This window comes from Coturnix japonica, chromosome 1 (genome assembly GCF_054131305.1).
Source record: "Coturnix japonica strain WE chromosome 1, WE-NBRP24, whole genome shotgun sequence".
In the NCBI taxonomy this organism is placed as follows: Eukaryota; Metazoa; Chordata; class Aves; order Galliformes; family Phasianidae; genus Coturnix; species Coturnix japonica.
Genome location: NC_140663.1, coordinates 173924587 through 173947977, shown reverse-complemented (window position 1 = coordinate 173947977; position 23391 = coordinate 173924587). Strand labels below are relative to the sequence as shown.

The window sequence follows — 23391 nt, the reverse complement described above, 5'->3', positions numbered from 1 at the left end:
TTTATTTTGGTAAGGCAGCTACTTACAGAGTTTGTACAGACTGACTGGCATCTTTTCCTTGGTAATAAATATACAAAATAAGACTCTCTCATCAATCTAGCTAAGTCTGCTCATCCTGCTTTCAGCTGCACAATGACCTTTTAACGCTGACTGAGTAATGTGTTCCATACATGGTTTGGAACAGATACAGATTGCTTACCTTCTCTTTCTGCATGGTGACATACTGATTAATAGCACCATGAGAACTGGATCCTCATGATCAATTAATCATCTGTCATAATTGTTCAGTGGTTAAATAATTATTAATTTGGAAGCTTCTGATAGCGAAGGTTGACTGTGTTAGAAAGGAGACCATGTTCTCTTTTCTTCACTAGGGACTTAGCTCTATAAACCTCACAGAAGCAGATGCTTGTCAAGGCATTTTATCCTTCTGTAATTTAGATTCTAATAATTCACTTCAGTAATATATCAAAGTATTCATTAGATGTTGGCTGTCAAGGGAACTTGGTAATGAGAAAGCAATGTCCTCCTTAGGAACAGTGATGGTTTTAAGACAGCTCCAACCAACTTCATCTCTGCTGCATCCTATGGTATGGTTCATGAATAAAATTATTTATCTTAATTGACTTGATGACTGCCTTTTTTTTGCCCCTAAGGTCTATTATTTAACCTGTCACTATGCTTATTAACTTTTTTTTTTCTTTTTCTGTTAAAGCAAGTGCTAGGTACTTCTGTTGACATGAACAAATACACAACAGAGGACTGTGGCGACTTTTTAAATGGAATCATAATTACGCTGTTGCATGAGTAATAATACTGACAAAGGAAGTATGGAGATCTTTGAACTACCAGTCTACTTGAGTAGGCATCTGTTAGCACAAGATTGGGTCCCTGATGGTGCAGTTGTTCCCACTCTTGAACGAGTCCTCAGCACTCAAGGTCTTGGAAGCATTAATGAATGCTGCTACAGAACAAAGGAGTTCTTTTCTGAACAGCTAACATATCATATTCTTTTTAGGACACCATTGTGCAGACTTCTGCACTATTCTCTTTTACGTGATGAGATGTTGGTAAACAGCTGCTTTATGAGAAATGAGTTACACTGTTGTTAAACTATCCTTTCAAGTGATAATGGTAAACTTTGTATTTAATGATAACACCTGATCATGAAAGCAATGTCCAAAACAAATAATTACTTTATTTTGTGTTGCCTCTTGAATATTTGACTGTTCTTAATGGCCAGTTTGAGGACTACATGTATGCAGATACCAAGCTTTACCAGCAATAACATGATTAATGATCTTTGACTAAAGCAGTTAATGATGTGCTTTCATAAAAGGTTAAATCCCAGGAGATGTAGGTCTAGTTAACTGAGATTTGTTGGTTTTTTTGTTTGTTTTTTTTTTCTTTTCAGAATGCATTTGCCTGCAAAACATGAGACAATATCTTCAGTTTCTCTTCGGTTTGGGCACTTACAGACATGTTCAGACATGTTTATTATGTGTATTATAGCAGTATCCTTTTTTTCCCCTTTAAATTCTCACCTATCTCTTTTCCCATTTTTTTTTCACCTCTAAACTTACAGATGTTGGTACATTATACTGAAACTGTGAAAGTGAATTTATTAATTAAGTTGCATTCATCGAGGCTAGATAAGCTGTGAGAACAAAATTCTCCTATTGAGCTGCATAATTTACAGAAGGAAGGAGAAAGGACATGAGAAATGCTCTTTTTTTTTTAATTATCATTTTTTCCTTTTAAGCAATCTAAGTCAATAATTGGGATGTAATTATTTGTTTATTTATTTATGATATTTGGGAACTGTTCAGGCTTGCTTGTTCTGGACAATTTGTCTATCAGTATGAATGCTGACACTTCAACTTATTAGCATCTGATGTTCACAATTATTATTTATTCTTATAGCTAAAGCTTCTTCTCATAAGAATACAAAAGTATCAAATATTTCTCATTTCTTAAGATTAGAACTCAAGTCACATCCTATGTGCAGAGTATGATTTATGCCAACAACTAGTATATTTCAGTAGACTAATAGATTTAGACAGAAGAGACGCTATATGTTGGATCTATCAACCATATGGTAACCACCATAACATCTTGTTCCAGTTGCAAAAATTTGCAATGGTTCAGTAAAATGCACTATTGCAGAATCACAAAATCACAGAATGACCTGGGTTGGAAGGGACCTCAAGGACCATAAAGTACCAACTTTCCTGCCTGGCAGGGTCACCAAACTTCCACTAATTACTAGATCAGGTTGCCCATTGCCCTATCCAATCTGGCCTTGAACACCTCCAAGGACGGGGCATCCACAACCTCTCTGGGCAGCCTGTTCCAGGACTTCACCACTCTCATTAAAATATGTATCTTCACTTTTCAGTGTGTTCAGAGCAGAATTCTCAAAGTTGATTTTCTCAGGAAAGTTTGTTATCATTGTAATTTACAGTGTTTGAGATTTCTGTAGATATTCTTGCCAACAGAAGCATTTTTGACAAAAAGCCAGCATAATCACAATAAACAGGGTTCAGTAGTACATTCACAAAGGCGTTCAAACTTCTATTTACCCAGCATTAATAAATGCCCAGGTGGTTTGAATCCCCTTTGCATTGCCAAATCAATGCAGCAAGTGACAGAAGATAAAGGGGAAAATGAAAGGCATTTCTGCAGAAGTGAAAGAGCAGAGAAGCCTTAATTGTGTTCCAACAGGAGTAAGTGGACATGACTAGACAACTATATTCTGCAATGTCACAGCTTTGCAGTACTGTCAGGACTAACTGTGCATTTAACTCTTGGGGAATATTTTAAGCCTCTGTGGAAATGATCTGTAGCATTTAAATACTACTAAAGATTTTCATGAGTAAAAAGAGGAGTGCAGACACAAATACCGTTTTGATCATTTGTTTTTTGATCTTAGTTGGCTTGCATCTTTTCTTGTTTAAATCTATGACTGCAAACCACTTGCATAGGTATTACCCAGCCGTGAAGAATCTCAGCTTTCACATATCTGTAAGCACCTGCTATTTAAGGCCATGCAAAAATACAATTTTTTTTTTTTATTTTTATTTTTTTACAGGTCAGTTTTTGGCAATCATTTTGCATAACTTTTATGATTGGTAGTAAGCATCAGGTTATTTAATAATTATAATACCACAAAAACATTGTATTATCAAAGCACACTAAAATCAGAAATAGTACACAAGCATGAATTACCATTTTACTGCTAAAATTAAGTTTTATTATAAAGTTATTTTCTGAAAACTCACATTTGTTTCTTTTTATTCGATAATACCTGTATTCTGATTTTTCTCAAACGTTTTATAAATTATGCAGATATTCCTGGGTGATATAGCAATGACCATGCGTTAAAAACCCACATTCTAATATTCTCCTTGTGCTTTTGTCTGACAACAACATTCAGTATTTTGTACTGTTGTTTATAAAGAGATGCCTCTGACAACCTGGACTACCTCAGGGTGAAACTACATAATAAAAACCTTCCAGTCTTCACTATAAACAAAATTTGTGTAATAACAGGTGAGCTATATAATCACCTTTAATTAATTAATCATGATTATCACCTCCTCAAGTCAGTCAGATTTAACGTTGCAAAAATAATTAATGAACTGATAACAAAATAAGGAAGTAAAGCAGGTTCCAGCTGGGGTTTACATAAAAGGCTGTCAAGCTGTCAGAATCTATCAGATTTATGTTTCTAATAAAAAAGTGCATTTGTAGATAGCTTCATAAGGGGTTAGTTCATTTCATAATGGTTGGATTCAACACAACAGTTCTGATGCATGCACCCATGCTTCAGATACGCACATGTGAAGCTATATTATAACTTAATTTTCTAGTGCAGTCAATTAAATAATTCCATCTAGATTAAAAATTGGGGGCAGACTTGAGTTTATATTAGGGCTAGCTGGATGAAATTCAATCTTGATAGATACAGATAAGTATAGGTATATTCACGGCTGGAAACGAAGCAGTAGGGGAGCAGATAAAGATCATAATGTCCTCAACTAAGGACTCTGACTACCACTTGGAAAACAAAAGGGTAACCCAAAGACCATGATCAGACAATATTTTTTCCTTTTTTTCTTTTTCTTTTCTTTCCTTTTCCTTTTGAAAACACCAAATTTAAAGTCCAACCATTTTATTTTATTCAAAAATAGATTTGCCAAGTGTAAAAAGCTCTAAAGTTCTAGTGATTTTACTTCACAAAGATTTTACTTCACAAAGATCATATAGCAAGTACGAAGATGTAACCTTACAGATAATGTGTTCATCCTTGAATTATTGACTGTGATTATTTTAAGATTTCTAGGGTACTGAAAGTATAATGTGCTTGTCATTGCTATCATTAATTGTGTGTTTATAAGGAAGAGACAATTAATTAAGTTGGCTGCTGCCCCAAAAATAATTGAGCTGAAGACATAGCTCTTTTTGGAGTGAAGGTGATCAACTTGTAATTGACATTATTAAATATTTTCTTCAGTGTCTGAAACACAATTAGTTTTCTTATGAGTCTTTAATAATGAAACATATTGAAAACCATTGTCATTTGTGCAGATGTCAGCAAGGAGGAACAGCGTGATCATGGAGTCATGGGGTGACTGAAGATGAAGGCATCTCTGGTGACTATTTGGTCCTAGAAATAACTTCAACAAGAGTCAGCTAGATCAAATTTCTCAGGGCATCATCTAGTCAGGTTTTCAGTATCTCCAGTGCAGGACGCACTGCAGCCTCTCTGGTAGACCCTGAAAGATGGTTTCTTTCTTATACATAAACTGATTTTCTTCATTTATTGCCCAAACACAAACAAAACAAGCAGAAGTCCGGTGCCATCTTCTCTACTCCATCCAACAAATACACACATTCATAGGTTTCTTCTCAAGCCTTCTCTTCTCCAGGCTGAACGGTGCCAACTGTCTCAGTTTCTCTTTGTATGAAAGATGTTCCAGTCCCCCATCTTTATCACCCTTCTGTGGATTTGTTCCACAGTCCATGCCTTATGTACAGGGAAGAATAGTAATAGTGCATGAGATGTGGCTCTACAAGACTGAACAGAGGGGCAGGGCTGTGTCCATTCATTCTTTCATCATTTTGTACTGATAATGGGGGTTGCTGTGACCCAGGTGCAGATCTTGCATTTGGATTTGTTAAACCTCATGATATTCTCCTGGGACCACTGCTCAAGCCTGTCTAGGTCTCTCTTGATGGCATCACATCAGGCACATCAACCACAGCATACAGCTTGATGCCATCTACAAACTTGCTGAGGATCCACTTGATTTGATTACTGATGTCAATGACGAAGATCTTGCAGAGCACTGGTCACAGCACTGATCTCTGGGGGACATCACTTGTCACTGATCTTCATGCAGATATTGAGCCATTGGCCACTACTTTCTGGGAACAATCATATAACCAGTTCTTGATCCATTTAACAGCCCATCCAACAAATCCATATCTTTCCAGTTTGGAGAGAAGAATGTTGTGAGGGAACATCTCTAAAGCCTTACTGAAGTCTAGAGAGATGACATCAGTGGCTCTTTTCTTGTCTGCTAATGCAGTTACTTCAACACTGAAAGCCACATGGTTGATAAGGCAGGACCTTCCCTTGGTGAAGCCATGCTGTTTATTCCTTATCACCTCTTTCTCCTCCATGCGCCTTATCATAGATTTCAGGAGGATCAGTTGCATGATCTTCCCTGGAACAGAGGTACTTTCCTAGGTTGCCATTTCTACTCTTCTTCAAAATGGGTTTGATATTGCTTTTTTTTCAAGTCACCTGGGACTTTACCTGACTTCCAAGATATTTCAAGTATCATGGAATTTGATTTGGTGACTACTTGAGCCAATTTCTTCAGGACTCTGGGATGCACCTCATTGGGACCCATAGTCTTCTTCAGGAGTTAGTGATCCTGATATTCGCTTACAGATATAGAAACATTGCTACACCAGTTCTCACCTTCCAGCCTCTACTATTTTGTGTTGGAGCAAACTTTCTGAGGATGCATTGCTTCTCATTGTCTAGATCATGATTTGAGGTAACAATGGCAATGATTGGTAACAATGACAAAAGTTGAAAGTGTAATTTTCAAGAATGGATAGTTAATGAGAAATAATAGTTTACTTTGTTCTACTCATTTACAATTACAAAGGAGAAAAATATGGTCATACTAACCACTAAGTGAAAGTTTACAGATTGCCAGAACAACAAGTTTAGGAAAAGGCAGATGTAACTGAGAACAAACCAAAAGATGTTTATCAGAGCTACTGGTCTCATCGGTGAGATCTTGATGCTCATCTACCAGAAGAAAAAATAAAAAATGTGTAAAGACATAACAAGCTTAGACCTACTTGGTTCTATGGTTCGCAAACCATATTCCCTCTTGCTTCTGTAGCGGTGGTTGAGCTAATGGAAATTCTTCATTTACTGATTATGTGAGAGCATTCTGGACAGTTTCAAACTATGTACTACTGCATTCTACATACTTCAATGCTATCTAGTAAGATAACTTTTTTATTTGCTCTCGAGTCATTATACACACAGCAAAATTTCAGTTCCAAGCTCCCTTTTGCAGTGAACTCACCCATTCTTTCTGAGCTGACTCCTGGATGAGATTTTTAGAAACTGCTATCCGAAAGGCTACACATAATAGATACTACAAATGAGACCTCATCCTATCTAGATTTATCAGACCCCCCAAAAAACATCAGCGGGTTTTAAAAGGTCAAGTATACCTAATATAATGCAAAACATACCCTTGGCATCATGTCAGCCTGCAACAAAACCTTCACTTTAGTTCAGGTACTTACAGATATAAACAGAAGCAAAAGGGGAGAACCAGGCACAGAGCTCTGCAGAGTGCGCATAACCATCCTGCTTTATAAGAATGTGTTATTAAGGGCTGTCAACCCAAGCTAGTCCCCGCTTTGCTTATACCAGCAGTACTTCACAGAGGAGGTGAAAAGAAGGAACATCTATTTTAGTTAGAACAGCAGGTACTAAGACTCCATAACACTCTCCTTTTTTTCATTCTTGTTTAGTAATGTTGTGCAGCAACTCTAAGCCTAAAACCTTGACATGACCCATGATGGACAGTGAGGAGGCATGTGTCATTTTTTGGATTATTCTCAGGGCAGATCTGGCTGGCTTTTAATCAGGTCAAGACAGACTTATAATAAACTATAATATCATTTCTATTTTGTTCTCATTGCCATGATAGTTACTCAGTATGATAATGCAATTTCAGAGCATTATCGTGCAGTTAGATTTCATATTGAATTAGCAAACTGTATAACAAGAGGATAAGAAAACTAATGTAAGCTAGACATGGCTTACAATAAGCTCCTGGATCTTTTCACTACAAAGTGACATTTGTGACCTTTCTCTTCCATTTTCAGATCAATCAGACAGTATGAAAAGCTCTGCTCTATTGTTAGGAATAGATCACCACAACTATTAAGTGCTGTTCAGCAGGACATGTATATTGACCTTGCTAAAAAAGTCAACAACAGTCCCATGTCATGTAATTCTGATTCCTTGGAAATATGTAAAGAATTATATAGGCAAATATAGTGTATTTCTCTGTTCACATTGTCTGCATTAACTTGGCAATGTGGATCCATAGCAATTAATAGCAGACCTATGAACTTAGAGAGCAGATGGCAGCACTGTTTGCTTCAGATCAGAACCACACACTTGACTGACTGCCTTTGTCAAATTAACACCCAGTGCAGGCTTTATGTCAGCTCTACGTTGGCTGAATGACAACAGGGAGTATCTGATCTGGTAAGAAGCTACATGGTGCAAATTACCCTGCAGGTGTTTTTTTTTGGTTTTTTGCTTGTTTTTTTTTTTTGTTTTTTTGTTTGTTTTTTGTTTTTTGGGGTTTTTTTAAGAGAGAGGCTGAGTTTGATTCAGAGCTGAGCTGTATATTACATGCAGGGCTGTTTTTAAATGTGCACTAATCTGCGCTGTTCAGTGAGAAACCGAAGCACTTGACTGTCCTGATCTGACATTTAAAGATGTTTTCTCTAACTTGACTAATGAGTTAAGTCATCTACAATCCCTTAGAGTTCTTCCTCAAAATTCATCAAGACAAGAAAATAACCAGAAATTGAAAGAAGATGCCCCGAGTACTTTCTCTCTCCCCACAGAAACTAAACCCACTGTATTGTGAACATGGAGGTACTGAAAGTCAAGCTGTCTTTTAAATTAAACCAATCAGGGAAAAGTTCTTTCTCATTCCTCTGGACACTAAATGAGATACATCAAATCATAGTAGGCTTTTTCATCATATAATACACACAATTATATTGTCATATTTTATTTAATAATACTGAATAAAACTGCTTTGAAGGTATGAAATTTTTTCACTTGTAGATGTGAATATTTCCAGAGGAAGGGTACTTAAATAGATGTTGAAAATAGCATTTTGTTAGGAATTTCATTAGATTAATTACTAAGATGTTCATTTATCATAGTTCTTATAGAAGACTTCTGAACACCAGATATCTCCCAAGAATTTATTTATTTCTTTTCTGATTCAGAGAGATGACTGTCATCTCTGGTGTACAGTTTAGAAAAAGTCTGTAAGGCTGTGCTCAGTGGGATGAAGTTCAATAAGATCAAGTGCAGGGTCCTTAAATTTGGTAAGAAAAACCCAGGGCAACACTGCAGGCTTGGGGAAGAGTGGCTGAGCTGCAAGGAAATGGATCTGTGGCTGTTGAATCTAAGGAGTAACTACGTTTATTGTGTTTCTTCCTGAGACACAGATCATATTGTTAAAAAATATAAAAGGAAAATATGTATGTAGGGGTAAATATAGATGTTGGCCGCAAGACAAACATAGCAAGAAACAAAAAGGGGGGAAAAAAAAAGAAAAAAAAAAAAGAAAAAAAAAAGGGAAAAAAATACACACAGCAGAAGCCCCAATAACTATCTGATATGCATCAGAAAAAGGGAAAATAAGAACATGATAATTTCAGTAGCTGCTCATTCATAAATAACGCAACTGCAACTTGTTTTGTAATTCATCCACCACCATCTGCTCTTCTGTTCTTTCATCTTTGAAAGTTTCTGCTGAGTGCTGCCATGCACCTATAGGCACTGATAACATAACCACAGTATATTATGCTTCACACTGATTTTCCAGACAAATCAAGCAGAGGGAGGAACACTGCATGGGCTTGCTGTGCCTATGCAAATTAATAAATATTTACCTGAGATCTAGGAACCCGATAATGTATGTGGTTTTTTTTTCTCTCTCAGTGTTTCCCGAAGGACTACATTCAAAGCTAGAGAATTACTGTATCTACATTTTACAGACAAAAATCTTTGCCTTGAATTTTTTTTATTTTTATTTTTATTTATTTATTTATTTATTTGCCAAGATCCCACAAGATGTGAATTTGCATACAGATAGCCATTAAAAAAAGCACTGTGTTTGAACTACACGGTCATCTTACCTATCTGAGAAGCAATGGCCTCCTTTTCAAATCATAAACACAGCCACTAATTCCATGGCACCAGTAGCTGCTGTGGGCAAAGTAACACACCCTAAATCAGCTGAACAATGACTGGATGGACAAGGTTTATATTCACAGATATTATTTATATTTGGGTTTCAAAGATAGGGAATGAGGGAAATTTGTAACTAAAGGAATGGAAGGGTAAAAGTGAAAGTTACATTGGTGATGTTAATTTTGTTTCCTGGTTCCCAAAATCTCTGGCTATATGAAGGTAAACATAAAGCTTTTGCCTTATGAACTTGTAGCACAGAGATAGTAACTGTAATCTAATGGTTTAAACTTAAGCCTAAAAGACAACAAGCTCCAGCCTACTGCGTGAGTCTGCCCCTTGGCAATCATGAGTTTGCACTGGAGGGTGAGGACCTTCTGAACCTCAGTTACATGGTTTATCTGTACACTATGGAAAGTAAAGCTGTTATCTAGAAACTCAAAAATGAAATGCGGGAATAGGAAACTTAAATAACTAACAGATCTAGGTTTGGTCAAAGATGTTCCACATCACAAACTGTCTTCTCCTGTGTTTGGATATATGATGCATGCACTGCATGAAGAGAAAATGAGAATAAAAATAATCCTTACACTAGGATATAGACTCTTATCTTGGAGATTTTTTGTTTGTTTGTTTGTTTGTCTGTTTGTTTTTAACAATTTTCAATTTCACCCTGAAATACAAACAGGAATTTTGGGCTTCTCTCAAAATGTACTGATTAGATACTTTATTCTGTTTTGTTTGATATCACAGAAGACTGTGAAAGAAGTTTTAGGATAAAGGGAGATGGTTTCAAACTAAAAGAGAGGAGAGTTAGATTGGATATGATAAAAAAGTTTCTTAAACTAAGGGTTGTGAAGCGTTGCAACAGGTTGCCATGTAGAGGTAGTGGATGTCCCATGTGTGGAGACAGTCAAGGTCAGGCTGGACAGAGTTCTGAGTGCTTGATCTAGCTGTAGGTGTCCTTGTTCATTGTAGGGGAGCTGAACCAGATAACCTTTAAAAGTCCTTTCCAAATTGCTCGATTCTGTGATTCTAAGTCAATATTTCACTTAGACTCACTACTTTGAATACCAAATTTTAGCCTGCTCCAGATTTCTCAGGGGCCTTCTATTTTCCAACATATCTCACTTAACTTTTACATTTGCAAGGAAAGGTAAATTATGCTTTTAGATCAGTTCTGCAGTTTTAGTTAATAATAATTGCATACTATCAGAAATGTATGAGATTCTTCTATATTCTAAAGTATTAACACTCATCAAATTTTAGTTATCCCTACTACAGTGTTTTGTTTTTGTTTTTTTAAAGATTTTTAAGCTTTAGTGACTAATTATTTAACAGAGACAGTAATGTTGCTGTACACCTCCATTAGTTCAGATTTCTGGAGTAAACTCCTGTCATTTTCATCCATTGACAGACAAATTAAACATATATAGCACATTAGGGGATTGAACTTCTGTTGGTTGAATACCTGCATAAAAGTTCATAATGTAATTCTTATAATCTTACCGATGGCATTAACAAATATTTATTCACAAAAGCTATACTGTACTGGTTTCTTGGGTAGATCCAGAAGTTCACAAGTAAAATAAAAAGATTTCCTGCAGTTCTGCAGTTCTGATGGGGAGATTTAATTATAAAGTTGGTTTTGTTATTAGAGGATAAATAAAGCAAGAAATCCTTTCTACTTTTCTGATGCTGTTTCTCAGAATGTGTACATTTAAAATCATTTTAGTCTTAAACATACATATTTCACATACAGCGTTTGAATAATGTCCTCAATATTGCCGTTTACATACATAAACAGTCACATTGTATTTCCTCTCTTCACTTGTCTGGATACTCAGCTCTACTATGGAGGGGAAACAAATGATGTAAACATAGAAAAGAAGAAAAAAAAATGAGGGACTAACAAAGATAAGGTTAAGAACTAAGGAATTTAAAGAGAAAGAAAAGAAAAAGAGAATAATTTCCAAGGAGACAAGGGGAAATGAGAAAGAAACTAGGAGAGCAGAAATCTGTAAAAGAAAAATGGACCAAAATATGGGGAGAGAGAAAAGAATGACAAGGGGAAATGCAGGAAAGGACAACAACACAGAACTGACTGTATGTGACTTTGAAAGGGGAACTTCAAACATCCCAAAGTTTCAGCAGGTGGCTTTTTTCCCACATTTTCACAAAGAAAAGATGATATTTACTTGCAGTGTTGTCACAAATGAAAAAGTATAAATACATCAAAAATAACAAGCTGTCATAGATTGTGTGGTGTTTATAATAAATTTGGGAATAAACTCAGCTTTATTTCACCAGTAGGCATCTGCAATAATAAAAACAACAGCAGTAAACTAAGTATGATTTTAAGAGGAAGAGATAATAAAGAATTGTGATAAACAAAGGGTGAAATATTTTTGATTGTTGATTTCTTGGAATAAATATGACAGACTCCAAAGGTAAGAGAAAAATTAAAGAAGATAAGAAGTTAGGAATAACTGACACATAAGTATGGCACTGAGAAGGAAAAGAAAGGGTTTAATTTCACCTCTTCTCCCTAAAAGGCAACTGATAGATGATGACACAAAGTCATCATTCCTGTTCAGAACTTCTCTCTGCTTTTAATGCAATGGCAAAACAAAACATCTGATCTGTAGTAAGGCATCGGTGATGTAGTTCCCAAGTTAACAGTATCTGCTTTTGATATCGCTGCCTTAGAAAGAATGTGGGAAGGCCCGTGGGTGTTTACCTGTACTGCACAAGGATACCAGATAAAGTAGATGGAGTGGATTTGAATAACACTAGCATTGTTATAAAGTTCTTTATAGTCATTGTAAAGGCAGAGATATAATGCAAATGAAATGAAAGGAAAGTGATATTACCTTGCAGATATATTAGCTCAGAGATTTTACACTCAAAGAGAGTAGGCGAGTCAAAAACAGCTCCATATTCTGAAAATGATTTGAGGATTTGTGTGTGTGTGTGTGCTTGTTTCTTCATTTTTTTGTTTTGTTTTGTTTCATTTACTTGATTTTTTCTTTTTTAACTATAAACTTTAAAATATGTTTCCCTGAAAGTTCTGACAGACTGCATTTTTTATACAACTAAGCTCCAATGACCTCCCCATACAGATATCCTCAAACAAGAAACACGATAAGGAGAACTGAGAGGAGGAGGAATTGTCTCTAAGCATTTCACAACACTAAAGAAACTGTCCTTGTATGATATTAATGAAAAGAAAGATAAAAGAAATCTGTTATAAGGAAGAAAAAAAACTGAGATAGAAGTAATCCCAGTTTTAATCCTTTTATAAACCTTTTCAGAATGTAGAATTTTCCACAGACCTTGTGTGATACTGGGAAATTATATTTCAAGATAATGACTTGTACGTCACCGTCACCGGCTTCTATTTGAATTTGAGAGTAAACAAAATTAGAAAAAAACTATTGTCCAGATACTGTCAGATGAAAGTAAGGTGAAAGTTTTGATGACCACTGTCAGTAAACAGGCAATGGAAAAAATAAGAGCTTTAGTGTTTTTTTTACACACATTTGTTCTGGTATCCCTGGAACTCGCTGATTGATTGTATCTCTACAGTCACTTAAAAATATATATAGGATGAGAGAGCACTTGGTTTTCACGCAGTCATTAGGAACTAACTGCATTTTTCATCTTCCTCACAGTGATCTTCTTGTCTGCATTTGGTGTAACTTGCAAAGTGAAAGAAGTGGCACTAGGGAATTAAATCTTATTTTCAATTTATAAATACATTTTCTGCACAACAAAATCTCAACAAAATCATTTTGTTATTGTTGCTATGAGGCTTTTTGTTTGATTTTTTTGTTTGTTTTAATTTTATTTGGTTTGGGTTTTTATTATATATATGTAATATCTCTAAAATAGTCATTACATAGTAAGTAAATAAACATTGATAAGAATTCTTTGCTTTCAGGTGTGAACTAGATATAGATAGAAGCCTGCTTCAAATAGATGTGTAATATTTTACCATAAAGCAATTATGAGGCTTTTTTCCAATGTAGTAAAAGAATATGGTTAAATCTGCGGAGAATACAGATAATTATTTTAGGAAGGGAAAGGTTAAAACCCAAATACAATGACAAGATCAGAATATAAATGGGAAATGGCAAGTATTCTGGAAGAAAACATGAAAATAAATTGAAAACCTTAGGAATAGATGTAAAGAGTAAGGACAAAACTGCTATTTTATTTACTCTTTAATTCATCTAAAATTCTAATTTCAGCACCCATCTATCCTACTCTATTTTGTGTATAACAAAACTTCCATCAATACAACATAAAGACTTAACTTCTGTCCTCTCCCCTGGAAGCAATGATGGATATTTTCTTAATCACTGCTCTTGCTTCATGTCTCTTCCTCCTGAAGGTGAGGAGGCAGTGGCAAAGATAAGCAGAGTGTACTGTTTTCATTCTTGACTCTAATTCCTTTGTCTTTAGAATTTCACCAGAAATCAGTTTGGAGAACCCTACAGGGAAACAAACTGTATGGGGAAATGAATTTTACCAGGACATCCTGATTACTACACTACACTTGATCTTAGCTAAAAGGCCGAGAAGCAATTACATTAAGAAATAAACAGATAAATAATGCCTCATGTATTTCAGGAGCTTTTGGGGGGTTTTGTTTTCTTATTTTTATTTTTATTTTTTAATTATTTTTTAAGCAAACTGAGAAAGAGATCAAAGAGCCACTTTGTGACTCTTCTGATTTCAGTCCATGTTCATAGGATGAGCAGAAAGAAGCAGATGCCCTACCACTGTTCTACAGTGGGACTGTGGTGTGGCTTGACACTGGTGGTTTTCATCTGCTTCCCTGCAGAACTTCACAGGAAGGGCTCTCAAGGAACTTTTGGATCTCTGTTGATGCAGCTGAGCTAAGGAAAATAATAATAATTCTGCACATGAATTGAGTTTGAATTTTATGATATAATCAATTGCACATCCAAACATTATTTTGTTGTTGTTGTTGTTTCTGAGTCAGTGGGTGGTCCAGCACAGAAACAGGTTCCCCAGAGCAGTGGTCATGGTATCAAGCATCCCAAGTTCAAGGAGTATTTGGACAGTGCTCTCAGACATAGGAGTTTGAATTTTTGGTGATCTTGTAAGGAGATTGCATTTGATGTCCGTGATTCTTTTGGATCCCTGCCAGTATAAGCTAAGATTCAATGAGTTCTATGAGTTTAATCATTCACCTTCCTGCTAATCACTTTTTACTCTTCTATTTACACATGCCTCCTATTGGTAATAACATATGTTACTTGGTAAACAATATTTTAAAAATCAGTTTAAAATACTATATTCAGCAATTTTAGACAGTGATCAAGTGTTTTAGACAGACTAAGTGAATCACCCTCTTCATTAGTATTTTTTAGATTGGACTGAATCTCTCATCACAGTGATTTGTAATCTAGCATTACCTCAATTCCTGCAGAGAGGATATGCAGCTTAAAAAATACTACAGCTGAGCTGAGAACCTCAGAGAAGAACCACCTAACACATTACTGGATAAAACATAACAGAATTTTCTGAAGAATGTATTTCATCGACCAGAAGTGAAACTTCATGTTAAGACAAGGTATCAAAAAAAAAAGAGCCTTAGAAAAAAGCTCACACCTACCCAAAACAACAGCAAATTGTGTGACATATTTTTGATCAAAACAATCAACTCAACAAGATTTTCTGCATTGGGCAAGTAGGTTCACATAAGTACAACCATATACATTGTAATCAACAACTCACTAAACTACTTAAAAAGTGAAAACAAACCAGTATAAAGTAGACTTTGAACAAAAGAATCCATTTTAAGGAGAGACTGAACCAGTTAGTTGCTATAAATTATTCTGGAATCCTGACTCAAATAAACCTGATTCAGAATATAATTACAATTACATTGATTGTCTATAGGTTTCTATGTCTTAGTTTCCCTCCAGACTATATCTTTTAATTGGTTTTGCATCTCTGGAAGCACATTCTGTTCATAAGTAAGACTAGCTACATCTTGTGTAGCATTGGTATCATCCAATTTTAAGTTTCCCATGCAGAAGTTCACTTAGCAGATAACCAGTATTTGAGAATTCTGTAAATTTTTACCTCTGTTTCAGTCCTATTTACTTTCATTCAAATGTATCATGAGCCTGGTAGTCTTGAACTGAGAATTTAAAATCATAGCTTGAACTTGATTTGCTAGTTCAGTGCACTGTTTTCTTTCAGTTTCTTCTTCTTCTTCCTCTATTAAATTAGACTGTGAGAGAGTAAAAATTGTATAGAAAAGAATAGAAGAAAAAGGTAAAAAGGCATGTTATTTCTGATGCTATGAAATGTTAGGGAGTTTTTGAAACAGAAATTCTTTGACTATTAACAAATTCCACCAAGAACAAAGTAGGTGAAACAATAAGATCTTCATTCAATGTCTATAACTTGAGCGTGCTTCTCCTAAGCTGTAGTACAGGACTTAGAGATTCGCCTTTTCCAAATGACATATAAAATGTTGGCAAAGCATCCTGAGTGCCAGTTTCAGCTTTGAATTAACTATGATAAGGATAATAGAGTGTATTGAAGGATATGCTCCAGTTACAACTAAAGATACCGCAACCTTCACAAAATCTTTGCTTTGAGAAGTTGACAAAGTTAGAAGAATTTGAGCTACAAAACTGGAAATATATAAGATCAGGAAAGAAATAATGGATTTAATGGCAATTATGTGAACATCTATCAGAGGATCCCTAAAACTATGTACATAGCGTTGCATCTTCTTGGTGTGTTTCCAAAGAGAATTAATTAATAAACCTGAAGTTATCATAGATAGTACCAGAGGAAAAAAGCAACCTGTAAAGTAAAGAAGAAGCAGGTACAAATGTGAACTATCCCAGCTACTGATATGTGCAGTGCTGTTGTCTCCACAGTTCCCCGTTGACCTGCAGAGGTAGGTGTTGGGTGTAATCCATAATATAGGAAATGAAGTTACAGAAGAGACTAGCAGTGATCCTAGAAGCAGCCATGGGATCATCGCAGTTATTCTGAGCTTGATTTGTAACAACAACCATTGGGTGACGTTGATTATTTTAACACAGTAGAGGACATAGAGCCAAGTACTGAACCACAAACTGGAATGGTTTACAAACATCCATAAAGCACCAAAAGTTTTGTACACAGAAGCCAACTTAAACACATCTGTGAAGTAGAGACTGTGAATGTACATCATTACAGTCACCTGCAAAATAAATCTTGATGTGCTCAGGAAGATCAGGATCATATCAGCTGCAGATATTCTTCTGCTTTTGATCCAGTTAATGCTATTAACAGCAGTAATAAATCCATTTCCCATAAATCCAACAACAACTTCAATTGCAACAATGCACATTGAAACGATGAGAACTGGTGGTAACATCTTGTTGCTCTGGTCACTTCTGTCTGTTTAACGTGGGGAGCTGTGCAAGAAGATGAGCAGACCGCACCATAAATGACAAGCTCTAGTCCCAGACTGCTCACTTTATATCTAAGAAGAAAAACACATCTGGAATTGATAGTTGAAAATGATTGCTGGGATTGTTCCTGAGTTTGCAAATAAGAGAAGGACTTAGTAATTAATTCTAACCTTTCACATACAAAAGATTTGCCTACATTTTTCATTAGGGACATGAGATAGTCAACTGCATTAACCTTCCAATTTTTATCCTATCATATTCCTACCTAGCATGTCAGAAGGCTCTGTGACTCTGTGGTTTGCCTGTACCTGACAATGTGGAAGAGATGTATCACACAACCCACCTCAGGCAGCAGCTTGTTAGGAGATAACAAGATTACTCATCCACAGACTCATTAATTCAATCTACAAAAGTAATCATAAAACCATGGAATTGTTATAGTTGAAGGCCCCTTAAATTTTATCTTCTCCAACTCCCCTGCAATTAACAGAGACATTTATAGCTAAATTGGGTAAGGCTGGCACAGTAATATTGGCAAGAAATGCTTTTGTGAATTATTGGCATATGAAGGAAGAAAGAAAGACTTTGACAACAGAGTAGGAAGCATCTGAAATCATTTGTCTACTGGAAAATTACTTGAAATTTTTTGACAATAAATGGTTCATTGTTTTTTGAAGAGAACTTTGTTCTGGAGACCATTTCTCAACAAAGCAAAATGACTCCAAGTGCAAGACAGACCAAGCTTATAATCAGAATGCAATAAAACTGCCAGTTGGATTTAGTGCTAACCATTATGCCCAAGCTTCAAGTTTTTGATGAATTGTACAGCAGTGAAATAGCTAATTTAAACTAGTATAAGTGCATATCTTCATCAATTTACTGAAATGAAAATCTCTGTATTTTTGTTTTCCTGTCAATACTTCAATCATGTTGAATTTACACTGAAGCTTAGGTCCTACTTATGATAATAACAGACAGAGAGGGGAGGGGAAGATAGAGGAGAGGAGAGGAGAGGAGAGGAGAGGAGAGGAGAGGAGAGGAGAGGAGAGGAGAGGAGAGGAGAGGAGAGGAGAGGAGAGGAGAGGAGAGGAGAGGAGAGGAGAGGAGAGGAGAGGAGAGGAGAGGAGAGGAGAGGAGAGGAGAGGAGAGGAGAGGAGAGGAGAGGAGAGGAGAGGAGAGGAGAGGAGAGGAGAGGAGAGGAGAGGAGAGGAGAGGAGAGGAGAGGAGAGGAGAGGTGTAACTTGATTCTCTTTCATTTGTTTCTACTAAGAATGATTAGTGATGAAGAAGCATTGGAACAGGCTGCCAAGGAAGTGATGGAGTCAGCATCCCTGGAGGTCTTCAAGAATAGATGTGACACTGAGGAATATGGTTTAGCAGACATGGTGGTGATGATCCCATGGTTGGACTGGAAGATTTTAGAGGACTTTTTCAACCTCAGTGATTCTATAATTCTATGAAAATAATGTTTTTTACTGTAAAAATTTAGAATTAAATTGTACTGGGATTGTAACCTTCCTTGATTATTCAGTTTTATAGTAAGAATACATTAAAAAGTCCTTAGCGAAAAAACAGAGATCAAAATTTTAAAGGCATCTACACAAGACCATGTCATTGGATATACGGAATCAGACATACAGATTCACTTTGGTGTGATGTGTCTCCATAAAGTAGCAAGCTGTAATGTGAGTGGAACAAATATTGTAATAAGGGAATGCTGCGTCTGATGCACGGCCTCAGATGCGAATGATCTAAATCATTTATTACAAGTTCTCACATCACTTATATACCTCACAAGTTTTCTTTTACTAGCTTTCCTATTCGCCCCTACATGTCAACAGAACATTCCGCAAACACCCATTCATGTGGGTGCTTATCAAATCAGAGCCACAGGCTGTTATTTCTTCTTCTAGGGGTGTCTTTGGTTCCCATGATGCTTATATGCTCTGTCCAATCCTTTTTGTATTCTCAGAAGGGAAAGAAGATACTATATGAAGGAAGAACATAGAGGACTAGGATAGCCCAGATAGGACATTAATGCCCTTATGTTTACTCACTTTTGAGCTACAAAATTCATAGTCATGATCAGAACAGGTTTAATTGGCAAAGGAGGCACAGGAGACCATCCAGCATGTCTTGACTTTATCCTCTGGAAAAGCATTTTTGTGAATGCATAAAGGCATCTGAGCCACAAGGTGAAGCAAGAACTTGTAATTCTTAAAAAGTTATAGAACAATATTAGCATGTCACAAACAGTCAGTTCTGGAGAGAAGAGTCAGAATTTATGTGACATTTTCTCTTGCAAGATGAATCTCACCATATTCAGAAAAGGCAGACAAGTTCATCTGGGTAACAGCTTTCTTCTTTTGATTCATGCATTCCAATTAACAACTGTACTAAATACCCTTTCCACAATTCCTATAATGATTTTAATTGTTGAAGTAGTTAGAAGGATTATTAAAGCACAGAAAACACTTTTTGACTCTTAAAACATGGCCTGTTCTGCTCATTCAGAGATCCACAAAATACCAATTAACTGTTATCTGGTTAATCTTGCAGCTTTTTACTGTGTGCAAGAAGCACATGAGCATGACACTAGAAGATTTATTCCTGGTATTGTTCAGGATGATGCATATCCTGGAAGTGTCACCGATGAACCACCCAACTACAATCAATGCTTCATAATTTATACTGAGAAGTTATTGTCTACAGCTGAATCGGGGATAGGAAAATTAGAACATGTTTAATGGGACTGCCATTTTTGCATAATGTTTCCAGTCTTTTTGAAGCGAGAGCTTTGATTTTAGTGATATGACAGGTGCTCAAACTATGACCAACTTTCCAGGTCCTCACTCATCTCTCTGCTTTTTAACAGAAATGCCTTTTTTGTGCTCTCCATCAATTTAAACCTTGATTAAATTTCAAAGTCTAAAGATTTCTAAAGGGATAGGTCCAGCACATTTAAAAAACATATTTCTAAGAGCACTGTCCAAACACTTCCTGAGCTCTAGAAGATTTGGTGTCATGCACATTGCTGTGGGCAGCCTGTCACACACACAGTATCCTCTGATGAAGATCCCCTGATTAGGACTAGAGGGAATGGTTTCAAGCTACAGCAGGGGAGATTCAGGCTGGACATTAGGAGGTATTACTTCTCAGAAAGGGTGGTCAGGCACTGGAATGGACAACCCAGGGAGGCGGTGGAGTCACGGACCCTAGGGGTGCTCAAGGAACAATTGGATGTTGTGTTGAGGGACATGGTTTAGTGGTAGCTATTGGTAATAGGTGAATGGTTGGACTGGATGATCTTTTAGGTCTTTTCCAACCTTGGTGATTCTATGATTCTATGATGCAGCTCCATGCCATTCTCTCAGGTCCTGTCATTGTCACCACAAAGCAGAGCTCAGGTACTAGATCTTTATTACATATGTTCACCTTTAAGTAATGAGCTCTTAAGCAAATAAGTTTTTTTACAGTGCACAGTGAACTGCACATAACATGTATAGCACTGTTTTAAGACACTCGGGTACTTATTACTGACCGCAAAACAAATGAATGACGATGATGATGATGATGATAATAATAATAATAATAATAATAATATAAAAGCATGAAATAATACTTCTTGTAGAAGATAAAGAAATAGTTTTGCAAAACTTGCAAAAAGTATACATGTAAGTCACAAACATCTGGGTTTAGACACTTGCCCAGAAACTCGATATTCCTGGCTCTCCTACATGGCTGCCTGTGCCCATGACGCGTTCTAAAAGTGTATCAAGGGTTCTTCAGGTATTTACCAAGCTGTGGAAGGCTTGTGATTGTTAATAAAACATCCTGTATCTGGTAAACAACAATAAATCACACTGCCCTTTAACACACTGATGACTTTATATTGCACAGAGAAATAATACTGTGAAATATCATTAAAAAAACACACGTGAGAAAGGGTGATAAAAACTATTACCAGTAATTTGCAAGTTGTCATGCTGCTGTCATTACTGACCCAGAGAAAACATACCGTTAATTTCAGGAAGACACTGTTGTTTTGTTTTTGTTTTTGTTTTTGTTTTTGTTTTTGTTTTTGTTTTTGTTTTTGTTTTTGTTTTTTCTCAGAAGGCTGCTGTCAAAATGGAAGACTGATCAGACCCAGATAGTGGAAGGAGTCCTTCAAAGTAAAGGTCAAAAAGATAAAAAAATGTAACATAGATGAAAAAAAAAAAAAAAAAAAAAGTAAAATTTTAAAGTACACATTAGAAGAAAGGAAAAGGAGACTGAAATGATCTACTGGCTGTAATCAGTCTCTCATTGTCATGATGGAAAGAAGTCTAATACAAACATTAATTTACGCAATTAGTTTTTTGTAAAGATGAGTCAAGACAACATTTGGAAAGACAAGTTTGTGCTTGATACCTAATAAATTGTGAAAAAATATGTGTTCACTCCCTGAGTAACAGGATACCACTTGCACCACTCATTCATTCCCTCTTCTCATTTCCTTCTAGTTTCTGTCTTTACCTTCAACATACCAACAATTGGTCTAATTCCCTCCTAACCAAAACCATACCCTATGTCTCAGTGTAGGACAGAGGAGGACCACTCATGTATCCCCTATCTAAATTCACTTTACAAATGAAATAGCTTCTAGGCTATCTTTATGTCTTCCTAACAACCCATATGCTTCCCCACCAGTAAGGAAGCTGGTAATGTATATGAGGCTGGGAGGGTATAGATCCAGGACGAATGGCTACAGGGTTATTATATACCATATGATGTCATGTTAGTAGTAAAAGCTGGGAACAGAAGGGGAAATTATTGGACTTACAGTGTTTGTCTTCCCAGTAACCATTACACAAGATTAAGCTATCATTTTCCTGAAAATGGCTGAATAAATGCCTGCTACTAAGAAGGACTGAATGAATTCTATGCTCTCCTTTTTGTTGCACACATAGTTTTTTCTTTTCCTATTGAACTGCCTTTATCTCACCAATGTGTTTTTTTCACTCTTATTCTTTCAGTTTTTCTCCTGTTCCACAAAGGGGGTGTAAGCAACTTCTGTAGGGCCTAACTGTGTGGGACTAACCCACAGCAGACTCTCAGTTTCCACTTTCAATGACAAGTTTTTTGTTTGTTTGTTTGTTTGTTTTCTCTTATTAAAATAAATCTAGACTTCTAAGAATGAACAAATGATTTCAACTTCTTAATTTATAATAAACATGGAGTTTTCCCTTGCAAGGTGACGAAAACTTGAAAACATTCCAATGATCATACACAACATCTAAAAGGAAGCATTTAATTACATTAGTCAAAGTGTTAGACCTTGCCCAGGGGATACAATGACATTTTGAGCTTTGAAAAAGCCAATCTAGAATCATCAGGAGAATTACAAACTAAAATTTATTTCTTGTTAAGCAAGGAAAGAAAGGTTGAAGAGAAATCTGATGTTGACCTGTGCTCAATAGTCCCCCATTCAGGCAACCAGTAATAAAATTAAGGGTTAGATATCTCAGTCACAGGATACAGTAAAGATCTGATGATCTACAGAAACATTCATTCACTGCTTTTCATAAACACATTAGAAGACATTTTCTCCATATCCTGGTGTCAATAATTTCTATTATGTACCCTCCAGGACTCTACTGTTGATGTTCTTTTGTAGACCTCCACCAGCTCCCACGTCTCTGGCAGCCCTCTTCCGATATCTAGAAAGTCCCATGGCCAATGACACTAGATTACTATGTTGTTCAATAAAAGACATTTCATTATTTTCATTTTGTCACTGACTACGCATGAACCCAGGTGGACTTAGAAATCAGGAATTAAAAGATATAAAACAACAACAAAAGAGCCCCAGCAGTGAAACAACAAACAAACAAACTTAAGAAATCCTCTTATGTAATATGTATTAATTAATGTATCAGAGGAAGAAAGCTTAACCACAGCATGGTTTGTATGTTTTTTAGCCTCCTTTTTCATAATACTCTTTTTAAGACGTAATGCACATCTTAATACTTAATCAAATGGAACAGCAAAAACAACTTTACACAGTGATGCCATTAAAGATTGTATCTTCAAAGTAACTGCACTGGTAATTTTTAATATGTAGCTTTTTAATTATCACATTTCAAGTGCTCGCTTTTGTCAGCTGTATACCTTTCAAATATATGTGTCTTTTAATGCATAAAGATCATGTTAGTATTGTAACCATAATATCATTTGCAGGTCCCCATTATTTCAGTACTGTTAGCATCCACCTTGCAGGTACATAATGCAGGATCCGCTTATGTTTGTATAACTACTGTGCCATTTTGACAGACAACTGCAATGCAAATCCCTTTGTCAATACTCCAACCACCTGTGATGCAAATTTAGATTAATCCTGATTTTCAC

General features: G+C 36.1%; 2 protein-coding genes across 3 annotated transcripts in view; both read right to left on the bottom strand.

The window, feature by feature from the left end:
• Positions 1–23391, bottom strand: part of TENM4 (teneurin transmembrane protein 4) — a 1507827-nt gene that overhangs the window by 1359957 nt on the left and 124479 nt on the right. The window lies entirely within an intron of this gene.
• On the bottom strand, positions 12565–16967 carry LOC107308499 (taste receptor type 2 member 40-like). Its single transcript, XM_085536813.1, has one exon. The coding sequence runs from the start codon at positions 16965–16967 to the stop codon at positions 16032–16034; it is 936 nt and encodes a 311-aa protein (XP_085392939.1). The 3' UTR covers positions 12565–16031.